Source organism: Meles meles, chromosome 13 (genome assembly GCF_922984935.1).
Source record: "Meles meles chromosome 13, mMelMel3.1 paternal haplotype, whole genome shotgun sequence".
Taxonomy (NCBI): domain Eukaryota; kingdom Metazoa; phylum Chordata; class Mammalia; order Carnivora; family Mustelidae; genus Meles; species Meles meles.
Window position 1 is genome coordinate 14632270 of NC_060078.1, and position 15071 is coordinate 14647340.

At 40.8% G+C, this 15071-nt stretch overlaps 1 protein-coding gene across 2 annotated transcripts in view; it reads left to right on the top strand.

Annotated features, from left to right (window-relative positions):
* The window catches only part of PRKG1 (protein kinase cGMP-dependent 1), a 1275046-nt gene that overhangs the window by 902869 nt on the left and 357106 nt on the right, over nt 1-15071 (top strand). For both annotated transcript variants that reach the window (XM_046026825.1, XM_046026824.1), the window contains exon 5: nt 5332-5395. In XM_046026825.1, the coding sequence (XP_045882781.1) occupies nt 5332-5395 (64 nt within the window). The remainder of the gene's footprint in view (nt 1-5331; nt 5396-15071) is intronic.

Here is a 15071-nt window from a genome sequence, read left to right on the forward strand (position 1 = left end):
CTAAGACAATAAAGTAAATTGTAACATTGAGGGGAAAAGTAGCTATTGTCATATTTTCCTCATTTATAGTGTCTCCAAATTGCTTTGGACAAGATTTATCCCATCCATGAGTCAGAAAATTCTCTGATGTGTCCTTTATGTTTTTCAGTGTCCTTAGGGTTAGAAATTGGCAGCTGTAACTTGAGGAGTCTTCCGATCTTGCCTTTCAGAGTCGGTGATCCATCCCTAAAAGTGAACAAAAAGATAATAAACTTTCTTTTATTAAGTTCTTAATACCAATAATTGCAAAATTCTAGAATTATAATAGGATTAGATAAAATTTTTACAGTTAGAAATGTTTTTGAAGGGGCACCTGGGTGACTCAGTGAGTTAAAGCTTCTGCCTTCGGCTCAGGTCATTATCCCAGAGTCCTGGGATGGAGCCCCATATGGGGCTCTCTGCTTGGCGGGGAGCCTGCTTCCCCCTCTCTCTCTGTCTGCTTCTCTGCCTGCTTGTGATCTCTGTCTGTCAAATAAATGAATAAAATCTTTAAAAAATGTTTTTGAAGAAAAAATATAAAACGATTACTGCAACACAAGTTATCCAAATGTGTTTTCTTTTTTTTTCCCCCCTTTTTCACCTTGACACAAGGAGCATGTATCAAACCTGAATAACCATAGTTACTCAGGAGTTCAAAACGATGGTATGTTGTATGATAATAAAGTTACAGGTGTGAAAAATGCCTAATAAGAGCACAGAATTACTGAAATTATACTGAGTTAATTTCTGCAAATAGCACACATATCCTAAAACTACACACTACCTTAAAAAAATTCTAGGAAACACAAGAGCTTACAAGCATAAATGTATATATAATATGTAAAATGTGTTATATATTTATATTATATATTTATTATATATATATATATATATATATGAAATCCACTCGTATATATCAAAGTGATGTCATCATTACCACATGTCATGGAGTCTCTGGGGGATTCTGTGGTACATATGTGAAAACTAAGATGAAAAAGGCAAATTACAACTTAAACTATTTGCTTTGACTTTGAGGAACTCCTTGGAAAGGTCTCAGCCTAGCGTCTCAGATCACCTTCCAAGAACTGCTTCTATATACGATTGTTATTTTGTATATATTGCATATGCTATATATATATATGTATATATATATGATCAACACATGGCTGAGATACAATTTTTTGTACTTAGATTTCCTTTCCCCTCTGTTGTAACTTTCAAGGAGTGGATTAGCAAAAATAAAATCATTAAGGCAAATTCAGAATGTGGGACATCCAATGAGACCGTGGTCCCAGTGTCTTCCAAAAGTCAATGCCATGAGGGCAGGGTGGAAGGATCTCTCAGAATAAGAGATTAGAAGAATGTAACAGCCATAACCAATGTGTAGAATCTTACTGGATCCTGGTTTGAGAAGAAAAAGCAAACCAGGAAATACATTTTTGAACAATAATATTTGAATATGAAACAGATACTAGATGGTATCCAGAATCAAAGTTGATTTTCTGATTGTATTATAATGTATTATAGTTATTTAGGAACATGTTCTTATTTTTAATAACTGAAGATAGGGGTAAGGTCATATCTGCAACTATCAAATATTTCATTAAAATATCTATAAGCCTTTTTATCACCATACACGTAGGAAAAGACAAACCGAGGGTAGAGGAAATAAAGATGGTAACAGTTGCAAATCTGGATAGTAGGGACACAGGTGATTCTTGAACTATTCTTTCAGCCTTTCAATTTGTTCAGCTGTTTTCATAGTTAAAAGGTTGTTAATAAATCTCATATTCTTAGTACTATTCATATCCAAATCATTGTATAAAAGTATATGGAACTAGTTTGAAAGTTGCATGAAAAGTTGCATGAGGCATTTGCTAATACTTTAACTGTAAGCTGTGTAGCTCAGTGGGTAAGTGACAAGCTCCGTGTCCTTTTCATCCTTCACCTACATCGAGTGCTATGATCTCAGGCAAATTCTCAAGGTTGTATTTGTCAAATTTGTGAAATGGGTTATTTCAGAAGGTGGTTGTAAAATGAACCTTCATGTTCTCTATAATATCCCTAGCCCAGTGTCTGGCAAATAGAAAGCACTCATCTCATCTTCAATTATTGTCATTGCAAATACCAAGTACTTACTTCAATCTGTTAAAAAAGCCGGTGGTGAGGCACCTGGGTCGTGCTGTCTGTTAAGCATAGGACTCACAGATTGGCTTAGGTCATGATCTTGGGGTTGTGAGACTGAGCTGTGTATCAGGCTCCACGCTGAGTGGGGAGTCTGCTTAAGATTTTTCCACTCTCTCTGCCCATTCTGCTCCCTCCTTCCCTCCTTCCCTCTCTCTATAATAAATAAATCTTAGAAAATTTAAAAAGCCAATGGTGAAGCTTTACACATATTAAATCATGTCTATTACATTACATTCAAATGTGTTTTGTAACTTCAGGCCTATTGAACATCCTTAGGGAGCAAAATGTCTTAATAGATATGTAAGAATTACTTGTAATTAGCATGCAAATAATTATAATTATTTTTACATACATTTAAATATCCTCCTCTCCTGTTGAAATATGTTCTCAAAGTTTGTCCTGATAATTATTTTGCCTTAAGTTTTCTAAATCATAAATAACTTCATCTTTAATTATATGTCCAAATCAGTGGAATCTTTTGATGTATTGGGGAGAAATTTAACCACATTTCATGGGTAGAATTCCAAATTATGAGTATTCTCAGTTCTTGTTGTTCAAGCTACTGGTAACCAATAATTCTTAGAGAGCAAATTATATGAGAGACCTTATGGAGTGTTTGCAGTAATAAGTATCTTAAGATTTTAAAGATGGCTACAGAAATGTTTTCAGAGCAATTTCCTAAAGTGGAGCTATTTATTTTTTTAATTGCTTTCTATTTTGTTTAATCTATAAGTTCTCCAGTTGTTATAGATAGCTTTTTACAGTGTTTCTTCTAAAAATCACCCTTAATTTTTGTTAGTAACAAGTGCTGCTAAAGGCTGTGAGACATTTAAGTAGGAGATCATGATAAGTATACAATGGAACATTATTCAAGCATGAGAAAGAAGGAAATCCTGCAGTTTGTATTTGCAGCTGGAATGGACCTTGAAGGCATTATGCTAAGTCTAGCATGCCAGACTGAGAAAGACAGATACATTGTATCATGTAAATGTGGAACCTAAATAAAAGTCAAGCTCAGAGAAAGATCCAGTAGAAAAGTGGTTGCAGGGCACTGGAGGGTGGAGGATACAGGAAAAGGCTAGTGAAAGAATACAAATTTTCAGCTGTGGTTTAGGATGAATAAAGTCTATATCTCATGTGTAATTCCATGAGGATGATTGATCCCACTGTGAATTATGCTAAAGAGGACAACTGAAATGTTTTCAACCAAAAACCCCAAAAATCTTGTGAGGTGACTGCTGTGTTAATGAACTAGATGGGAAGGGCCCTTTACAACGTGTATCATATCATCATGATATATACTTTCAATATCTTCTAATTTTGTTATACCTCAAAGCTAGGGGAAAAAGTGAAATTGTAGAAGGTAATTTAAAGTGCCCTCCTAAAACTTAATATTTCCGTTTCCATTTAGTGTATTACGTAGTCAAGCAAATATTTATTTATTTATTTTTTCATGGATAAGAACTCTCAGGAACATTGAAGTATTGATGTTATGGCTTGGCATAGACATAGCCATTGTTGAAATAAATAGCGGACCCCTGTCTGAAGAAGGGGGCTAATTACAATGAAAGAAGAAAAACTCAGTTATAGTTTGTGTTTCCTGCAAATACCCACTGGGAGGGGGGCATTCTAATTGTTCTTAGATCTTAGGAGACTCAGAGATACAGCTCATTAAAAGAACAAGGAAGGGCTAGATTTTTTCAACCTGCATCACTTCAGGCAACAGCTTCCTCTGTCTTCCTCTCTTTCTGAGATAAGTTCCATCCAGCTGCTGAAATAGACTGCCTTCTGGAAATTAAAACCCACGTGGCCAAGACCGCAGCAGTAAATCTGGTGGAACAGATGGTCCTGGGTGAATTGTTCTACCTCTTCGTAAAACCCCAGGATTTTATCAATAGGCTTTACACTAAGTAATAGGAATCAGAGTGACAAATTAACAGTAAAACTTCCAAGCTTCTATCCAAATAGTATGCTATGGCTTCTTTCATTGTTTCGTTCTAATCGAGCTGGAGTAATTTGCTAAGTTAAAAATCAGATATATAAATGTATATGAGCTCATTTAGAATCCTCTCTCTATTCAAGCACTGAGATGAGATTAGATGGGAGTTTAGTTCTATATCCCAGTTAGATTTTCCAGGGGCACTTCAAAAATTGTGTTGATGAGGTGTTGTTTTTTTAAAAATTTCTTTTAAGTTTATTACTATTTCAGATATAAAATAACTCATGGGTTTATGCATTTAACATCACTCAGTATTTTCATTTGCTGGTCAGTGGGGGGAAAATAAGAGGAGGAAAGAAGAATTAATTATTTTCCTGGTCTACCGAGTCTGGCTTTTTTCTTCACCCTGTCTGATCTGCTCTTTCTAATTGTCACAGGAAGCATTCACACATCTATGCTTTCATAACTTTACTCAACATCCTCTATTGAGTTATTTGTAAATAATGGAAAAAACAGGGGTTGAACAAGACTGATAACTCTTTCTTATTTTTGTGGAGTTTAAATTCTAGCAGGGGGTACAGCCAGGAACAAATATCTGATTAAGTATCGAATGACTGTATTAGCAAGGGATACAGGAGCTCATGGTGGGAGAACCTGACCTAGCTGGAGGGGGTTGGGGAGAGAGGAAGCTTCCAAGGTTGTTGGATGAATGCTTGAAGGTCTAAGCATATCATTGATGGAGCTGTGTCCTAAAGCATGAGCAGGAGTTAGGCTGCAGAAGGACTTTTTGCCTGTGTGCTTGAGTGCGTATGCGTGTGTGTGAGTGTCTAGAGGGACCCAGAGAGGCAGATGGAACAGTGGTGGATCTGGTGACACAGACTGATAAGGAAAAAAGTGGTTTTCTCCCCATTATCACTGAGGCATCCAGGGTCCCACAGGTAATTATCAGTGGGATTTGTAATTATCAGTGGGATTTGCAGGTAATTATCAGTGGGATTTGAGCGCAGTTCTGTTCAGACTCCAAGTTCTTTCTAGTACAACATTCGTTTCCCTTGTTGGTCATCAAGTCATGCCTAAGTTCCTGCTTTGATCTTTATCTGCAGGTTCTTTGTCCTGAAATGCATTTGCACGTTGCTGCCTTGTTTGTGACAGAATGTTGCTTCAGCGTCATCTCTTTTGTTTTTCAGTGTCCCAACATTCCAGAGCCTTCCTGAAGAGATCCTCAGTAAGCTTGCCGATGTCCTTGAGGAGGTAATTGTTTTTTGTCCTTGAACTTTTGGAGATGGGACATAGCCCAGCACAGCGGTGTGATGACGAGTCATGTACTACAGAAACCTTGTAAATATTTTTATGCTCCGGGATGAGCTCTCTACTTGGCTTCAAATAAAAAGCAACTCAGCACATCTGTCACTTATCCACAGTTAGAAATGTGCAAATCAACTGAGCAACAGAGGGAGGGAAACCTCCTTGTGGCAAATAGAATGTGACTTTGAATTTCAAGAATAGGAGCTGGAGTATTTCTCTGACTACAGTCGGTGTAAACCAGGATTGCATTAATTACCCAGAATGCTAAAGCTTTGGATGAGCCAAATTTACATCAGGGCATAGTGGTTGGATACTGTTGTAGTAGCGTCTGAGTGTATTGGATACACTTTGGTTGTGTGCCTGCATGTAGAAAGGTCACTGTTACTTATTCTCTGAACGTGCAAAGCTCAGGTGGTCTTGAGTGAGCTCAAAAGGATATGGTCTCTGGTGCCTCCAGAGACTGGGAAGGAAGGATACTGGGGTGCAGTGCGGGTCGGTGGGGTGATGGGGGTGTAGTAGGAGCTGGAGGAAAGTTGCTGTGGTATCCTGTTTCCTCAGTGATCCAGAATGCAAGGCCATTCTGAAAATGAGGAGGGGGCAGAGGTCTGAGAGTTTCGAGGGCAGAGGAGAAGGCAGGAGAAAGCAGAGGTGTGTTTGAACTAGAAGAATAGTGTGATGGCAGGTGTGCTCCTGTGCCACTGGATGTTAACCAGCCCAGTCTAAATTGAACAGGCAAGGAAGAGTTCATTCAAGACTTACAATCAGGGACAGAGATCAGGCTGGATTCTGCCGGAACAAAAGGTAGGAGGAGTTTTCAGTGTGGCCCTGAGGTAGTGGAGAAGAATATGGTGGGGGTCTTTCCCGGGGGAGGTGGGACAGTGTGATGAGGCCATTAGCGTTTGCTCATCATCCCTTCTGGAAGTTGGGCTCCCATATTCCCCATAGACACGTGGATGGGTGTTTGGCCAGGAAACCAGGAGTGGTGGAGAGAGAGAACGGGGAGCTGTGCAGCAGGTGCAGGCAGGATGGTGGAGGCTGACCATGGGGGAGTTCAGCAGAGCGAGGAGCAGGAGGCACTCGGGGAGGAGTGGGGCCAAGAACAGATGGTACATCAGGGGGTTTGAGTCTCTGGAGGCTGAAGAATTGTTGGAGGGGTGTGTTAACAGGAGAGAAATGTTTTTCTCTCTGGCTCCTCATCCCCCTGGTCATTCAGTGATCTCTAGAACCCGAGAAGTGCCTATATACACATTCTTAGTTCCACACCTGTGGAAGAGGGCTTCCCTATGATTCATTGGTCTCCCTTGTCAACTATGTGAACACATAGTAAAGCACGTTTGAGTCCTACGTTCAGGTGTAAAGAAGTCACAAGAAAAAATACTGGCTGGATTTCTGTCTGAACTCCCCGACCCCTGTACCTGCAACCTCTTGGGGTGTAAAACTGTTTTTCCCAGTTCTTTTGGTTTTGCTTTCCTCACTGAATACACTGAAGATCTCTCTGATGATCCTTTTCTTTTAAAACCAAGGAAACTAAAAGTATACATTTACTAGACCCAATCAAGCCCTACCAAAAAAAAAAAAAAAAAATCTTTCAATCATGTTCTATCTTCTTCACATCTGTGGAAGGACCTGTATTTTCTGCAAAACAAGAGCTTTGGCTCTATAATAATTCTGACCAGAGAAATAGGTTTGTATGTTATGTCAGATTTTCCTAATCAAAAGATGCCTTAATTTACCTTGGGATGGATGGCGTGAGCCTTAGCACAGCCCAGGCAAATGTGTGATGAAGTGCCCACATATTTGTCTTGAGGGTATGGAAATGAAGTCAACAGACAAAATGTGAGGTAGACCTATAAATAGACTACCCAATGCGTGATAAGTCTTTGACTCAAGTTGAATCAACAAGCGCAGTGAGAAATGAGATTAAACGATGTATCAGATGGAGTGTAGCAAATTTGGAAGAACAAAAGCAATACCCGTGTCACATAACATTAAAGGGAAATGTGCTTGCATAATAAGTGAGCTGTCTTTTTGCTGCAAATATCCTCAAGATGAAAGAAACCCAGATTATCTTGAAAGGAAAGCAATATTATTATAGCTTTCAACAAAGAAGTTACAGCCTTGTTTGTTGGACAAATATTTATGGAGCACTGCCACGTGCCAGGAATTGTTCCCAGCTCCAGGGACTCAGGGCTGTTCTCCCTTAGCAGAAGTCCAGCAGAGGTTACAGATGAGCAGTAAGGAAGGAAAATAGCCTTGAGGGATGAAGCCACTCTGGACCAGGTCACCAACGGGGGACCTCTCTGAGGAGGTGATGTTCACGCTAAGATCTAAGTGTAGGTACGAGATACCATGCTTGCCGGGCAGAGGGGAGGGCAGACATGGGTCCTAAAGTGGGGGAAGCTTTCCTGTCCTTAATGCACAGAACTGATGTTACAGACTTGGGCCAGGGGAGTTAGGGATGGAGAGGGCTATCAAGTGTCACCGGGAGAGGAATGAAAACAGTGTCACTGATGACGTGGCTCAGGAGGTCCTTGAGGACACCGTGGGATAGTTGGGGCATCCTCTTCTGCAGGTGAAAGAGAAGCCCCATGTGAGTCATTTCTGGTGCCGCCATCCCCTTTGTGATTTCTAGCGCAGACGTACCCCCTTGTTTGCTCTTCCCTGTGAGCTTCTAAATCAGAAACTAATACCCTTCCTCCAAGTATAGCAACTTAGTGCCCCTTTCTTCTTTCCTTTTATATCACAGAGTAGAAAAATTTCCTCTGCATTTTGACTCTTTTTCCTTTTTAAGGAGACCTACAAACATTCTCTCTAGGCCCTTTGAGGAGTTGTGTTTAGGCATAGGTAATTGGCAAAAGGCCTGTCTGGATAAAACAAAGTAATCCCTGCACTTTCCTAAGTTGTGTTTTGCAAGACAGGTTGAAATAATTTATGGGGCTTTCTAATTATTCACGTTCATTATCACCATAATGCACTTTTGTCATCCCATACCTGACCCAAACTGAGCCTTAATACATACAGGATTGTTTTAGGTACTCCAAATACATGGTTTGCTAGATAAGCCATTTTGTTGTTTGTAAAATAAATTAGAAGAGGATTTTTAGGAGCGTGTGGGGAATACCAAGCTCTGACTTTATAAACTGATTCATTGACCTCTATTCTATCCCATATATTATAGCAAAAATATATATATTTGAATTAGTCAAGTGTTAAACTCTGTTCTGAGAATCTAAGGAACACCTGTGTGTAAATGAAAAGAACTGCGAAATTATAAGATAGGATGTGATCTTTTCTTTATTACTCTAACATCATCACACACATTCCTTCTTCCTTTATTTACACATGATTAGTCTTCTTGATGAATGACATTTTTCAAATTGATGGGACCATTCCTAGCTAATCTCCAACTGAGAAACAGTTCCCTTCAGTGCTTACCTATCCAAGCACAATGGAGAATAAGCCCAGTGTCTAATGTTCACTCGACTATCAGGACTGAGGTGACACCTTTAAAAGAAATTCACAAATAAAAACATTTCCTTATAGAAAAGATGATCAATAATTAACCTGATTCAAAGCCATATCACAAAGTTACTTAGGGTAGGAGTTATGCTTTTACCAATGAGGATGAAAAAGTTTAGATAACTCAAGGAAAACTGTACTTCATGGAAAATGCCAGATTGAAGAGCAAATCAAGCCAAAAATTTCACTTTTTAACCACTTGGCATAGCATATTTTCCCTTTATGCAAATAGAAGTGGGGTATGGGTACTATATTTAAATCTCTTGATTTTTAAATGGAAAATCAAAGCACATCAAAACCACTTTTTTGCCTTTATTGAAATCTGTTTTATGTCCAATTCGCTCATTTAAAAAATTGGATTTGGTTGTCTTAGAATTAAAAACCCTCTTTGCTACACTTTTAAAGCTCTTTACCTTGGGGTCTGCAGTTTCGTAGGTTGGATCTTGTGCACATCTGAACCTAAATAATGGGTTGTTTTGGTTTGTTTCCCTAGATGATACATTTATTTGTGTGGGTATTTTTAAAATTTATTATTATTATTATTATTTTTATTTGTATTGGATACTTGGACTATCATGGCCCTGACAAGGTCTTATACAAGTAATATTCTTTGGACTTCCTGAAAAGACAAAGTAAAGGTAGAAAAAAGCAAGGATGAAATGTTTTCAGTCCACTATTACTTGATAATATGGTAGAAAGCAAATGGAAGATTATATAGTCCCGGGAACATGGCCTGAGAAGGAGGTTAATGTAACAGAGTCCCCCTAGCCCCTGCTTCTTGCTGCAAGGTGTGATGAGGTATCTCATTGTTGCTTGGCAGTACCTTTTCATGGCGGCATCTTCCCAGATCCATGTGCATCTCTCCAACTGAGTAATGCAGGAAAAGTCCTGCATTTGGTTGAGTTAATAGAGCAGTCTGAGCTCTCTTTTTACCACTATAAACAGTCATAGAGTCTTCAGGATAGAAACGGATGGAGCAGACAGGAACATTTTTAATTCTTCTGAAATGTGTTGTAGAATTAAACTTTTCCTTCCCTTCCTTTAGGCCTGGCTCTTGCCATTCGAAGCCAAGCTGGAGGGAATTCAAAGACCTGTTCTTTCTCAATTGCTTTGGCATAAAGGACTCTGAATTTGGAGATTGAATTGTTTAGTTCTTGCTGGTGTCTTATGGGCCTTCCCTTCTGTGAGACAAATAGCTCCTTTTGAAGGGGAATGACATGTATGGTGTGTGTGTGTGTGTGTGTGTGTGTGTGTGTGTGTGTGTGTGTGTGTATTGGAAGGATGTAGAGATTAAAAAGTAAAGAACTCTAATACTGATTTTTCAACATCTTAGTCTATTATAGGAGGAAATATGGAATGGGAAAACATATTTACAAATCACGTGCAACAAAGGACTTGTGTTATTCAGGGTTCTCCAGAGAAGCAGAATGAATAGGATGTGTATATGTCTTTTTTTTCCCCTAAGGTTTTATTTATTTATTTGTCAGAGAGCTAGAGAGAGAGAGACCGAGTGCACACAAGCTGGGGGAGAGGGAGAAGGAGAAGCAGTCTTTCTGCCGAGCAAGGAGCCCAATGCAGGACATGATCCCAGGACGCTGGGATCATTACCTGAGCCAAAATCAGATGCTTAACCAACTGAGCCACCTAGGCATCCCAGGATGTGTATATGTCTATAGAGAGATTTATTCTAAGGGATTTGCTCATGTGACTGTGGAGGCTAGCAAGTCCAGACTCTGCAGAATGGGCTGGCAGTCTGGAACCTGGAGGAACTGGTGTTGCGGTTCAAATCCAAAGATCATCTGCTGGCAGAATTCCCTCTGGGCAGGGGAAATCAGTCTGTGGTCTATGAAGATCTGCAGCTGATTGGATGAGACCCCTCTCCCCCAATTATAAAGGCAAATCTACTTGACTCAAAGTCCACTGATTAAATCTTATCCACAAAAAGCACCCTTAGTGAGAAATTCAGAATAATATTTGACCAAATACCTGGACACTGTGGCCCAGCCAAGTTGATACATAAAATAATCATCAAAGGACTTGTATCTATAATATATAAAGAACACTCACAACTCAATAATAAACACATAAGTAGTTCATTTTTTTTTAAGTAGTTCAATTTTAAGAGCAGTCCATGAGCGGCACCTGATGGCTCTGTCAGTTAAGCAGTCAGCTCTTGCTTTTGGCTCAGGTCATGATCTCAGTGTCTTGAAATTGGGCCCTGAATGGCTCTCTGCTCTGCGGGGGTCTTCTTGAGATTCTTTCTCTCCCTTTCCCTCTGCCCCTCATCCTGCTCCTGTGCATGTATGCGTGCATGCTCTCTCTCTCAGATCTTTTTTTTTTTTTTTTAAGATTTTTATTTATTCATTTGACAGAGATCACAAGTAGGCAGAGAGGCAGGCAGAAGGAGAGGAGGACTCAGGCTTCCACTGAGCAGAGAGCCTGATGTGGGGCTTGATCCCAGGACCCTGGGACCATGATCTGAGCCAAAGGCAGAAGCTATAACCCACTGAACCACCCAGGCACCCCTCTCTCTCAGATCTTTAAAAGCAGCACATGACTTACATGAGTAGACATTTGCCCAAAGGAGATATGCAAAAGGCCACTGAGCACATATAAAGATGTTCAACATTAATAGTCATTAGGGAAATGTAAATCAAAGCCATGAAGTTATACCACTTCACATACACTTGGATAGCTAAAAAAAAAAAAAAAAAAAAAGACAGGTGATAATAAGCGTGGATGTGAAGAAATTAAAACTAATACGTCCTCATGGAGTGGTAAAATCATGTAGCCTCGTTAAAAATCTGACCACACCTCAAAGTGGGAAACGTAGTGTTACCGTGTGATGTGTACATTCTACTCTTGCATATTTTCCAAGAGAACTGAAAACAGACATCCACACAAACACTAGGACACGAATGTCCATTGCAACTTTATTCCTAAGAGCCAAAAAGGAACAACCCAGATGTCCATGAATGGATAAATCAAACATGGCAAACTCATACAATGCAATGTTTTTTGGCTGTACAAACAAGCCGAGTAGTGATACATGGTACCCCATGGATGATCATGAAAGCATTATGAGAAGTAAAATGCCACACATCCGGGGCGCCTGGGTGGCTCAGCGGGTTAAAGCCTCTGCCTTCAGCTCAGGTCATGATCCCAGGGTCCTGGGATTGAGCCCCGCGTCGGGCTCTCTGCTTGGCTGGGAGCCTGCTTCCTCCTCTCTCTCTCTCTGCCTGCCTCTCTGCCTACTTGTAATCTCTATCTGTCAAATAAATAAATCTTTAAAAAAAAAAAAATGCCACACGTCCAGAAAGGTCTTTTCTGGACAACTTCTAATTGTCTCTTGTAGGCCAATCTGTAGAAGCAGTAAGTAGGTTAGTGCTAGAGCTGGGAGGCTGAGGGGCTTCTGGTGAGTGACTGTCCAGAGTATGGGTCTCTTTTCATGGTGATGATGATATTCTGAAGTTAGATTTTGGTGATAGATTAGATTAGATTAGATAGATCTGAAGTTAGATTTTGGTGATTGCCTAAGTCTTTGAATATCCCACTACCATTGATTTATATACTTTAAATGGGTGAATTTTATAATACATGAACTGTGTCTTAAAGCTTTAAAATAAATTTAAAAGAGAGAAGAATAGAAGTATGGGATGGCGACGATGTGGTGGAGTGTGGACCATGTTGCTAGAAACAGAGTAAGACCATAATGGCAGTAACTTGGAAATTTTCCCTGGAGAAGACTTGGGTGGGGAGAGGATTGTTTTCCATTTTAAGTAGACCCCCACATTGTCTGTGTTAAGAGGATCAGTCGCTCAAGTCTCTCAAAATGGTGAGACTTTCGCAAACTATTGAACCCATCACTCATGAATGTCTTATGAAGGCACAGGACTAGCATCCTGTCCTGCATTTTGTAGCATTGCCGTGGTCTTCAATTGTATAACAAACGTGAAATCATGAACCCTGTAAACACATCATGTCAGGTGCTGACAGCAGTATTACGGACCCCTTCCACATATTGGAGCCTATAGAAAATACGTACCATGCAGACACAGAGAGATTAACCGGGGAGCCTGCTCAGAGCTATTGCGTATCTGAGCTGTCCTGAGTCCTCCCGGGCTCGCCAGCTGCAAGGCTGAGTGGATGCTGGTGATGCCTGGGGACCTCTGTGGTTGTTATAGCCTTGGGAGAGTGGCAGGGCACTGCGACCAGTATCTAGCCCAGATGTCAGTAGTGCGGACATAGACACTTGGCTGCAGTTCATAGCTACGACACACTTGGGAACTCTGCCATAAGCATGACAGGAATAAAGTAGGGTGACAGGAGAGTGCCCGATATGGGTGGAGGGTTTTGGCCAGGGTTGTTAGGAGAGTTAGCCCTGAAGAGGTGACCTTGAGTTGACAGCTTCATGAATGGCCTGGGTGGCAAAATAGAGCCCAAAATGGGAAGTATTCACAGAAATAGTACATATTTGGAAAGCTGCAGTGTGGAAGACATGCAGTCGAGACGTTGTGGGTCGTTACGTGTTGACTGGGTTTCCCAACAATATAGACTGCTTCTGCCTGGCTGGGACTCTGCCAGAGCTACCTGCTCAGTGACTTTTGTGTTCCACGGCCCTTTCTCTCCTTGTGGGGAGTTGTTTGTCCTGTATCTCTTGAACAATTTAGCTATCAGTATGCACATTCATGGCTTTCCTTAGTCTCTAGTTCTGTGAAGATTTACTCCTTTAGACTGTAATTCCTTAAAGGCAAGAACTTGGTATTTCTTTTCACTGGGTGCCTGGAAACAGCGGACAAAAACAGCAGTGCTTTCTACGGACCCATGCTGCTTGCGGTGCTGGACTGGGGTCTTCTGTGAGAGGCCATCTGAGGTAAATACCATTAGAGGTGCGATTTCCAAATTCTAGCTAGGGATCCGAGGCTCAGGCGCTAGGGCTGGGTAAATGAGATGTTTTAACCCATTCGGTCTGATGCTAGAATCTCTATCTTTCCCAGCTATCCTCCCTTGCATTTTGGAAATTTGTGGATTAAATGAAACAACAACAACAACAACAACAAAAATGCCACTTGCCTTCAACCCCCACTCTTTCTTATAAGTAGGAGATGCTTCCTTCTGAAAATGTTTTCTTGTCTTTTTTTTTTCCTGTGAGAGATAATTTTTCTCCTAGTCAGCGTTTTTAATTTATTATGACAGGAATCCATTTTATGCTAGCCACAGACTCTGAAATAAGGCCTTTCCAGTCATTTTCTCATCAGAATATGTATGCTTTGCTCCATGCCACTGGTAATTCATTAAAATGTATGTGCGCTGCACATAGGAAACCAATCTGTAATAAATCAGCTTTCCAGAAAACGTTCAGAGAAAGTGCCTGACATGATTGCTGCAAAAGGATATTCAGACCTGCTTGGGATTTGGGATCTGCTACCATTTATGGGGCTTGTAAACAAGCGGTGAATTTGCGTGACACTGTACAATAGGAGCCTGCCTTCAGCGTATGAGTGAGATCCCATTTGCAGAATGCCATTTGATAGTATCCGTATAGATCACCATGAGCCCTGGGTTCCTTTCACAGAGCACAGTGAGAACCCGGTCTGAATTACAAACTGCTCTAATTACAAAAGAGTAAGATGCAAGATCTTCAGCTGTTTTTTGTTTTTGTTTTTTTAATCTGTGGCATCTTTGTAGTTGCCAGGAGACCTCCTTCAGGAACTTGGACGCAGTAAGCATCTGAGTCCTTCAAGGATGAGGAGTGCACGCCCACTTGGGCTTAGAACACACTAGGAAGAAGCAGAAGATAAGAAAAATAGTTGGGGTTTCAGCTTTAGTCCCCAAATACAGAGCTCATCTGTAATAGCGTTTCTTGGGCAGCTGGGAGCAGCCAGGAGTGTAGCCATTCCATCCCAGATCTCCCCACACCTTTGGCTGCGTGTGCCCCTGGGAACCCACGCAAGACGGCCCCCCGTTCCCTGCAGAGAAGGCATCCTGCGGTCTCTGAGGCCAGTGCCTGCAAGGCTGTCTGTGGGTAGATAAGCCTCGGAACCGGGGCAGGCAGTGTATCAGGCGGGCGCGTTTATCAAATGTCAGGCGGTCTTAATGAGGA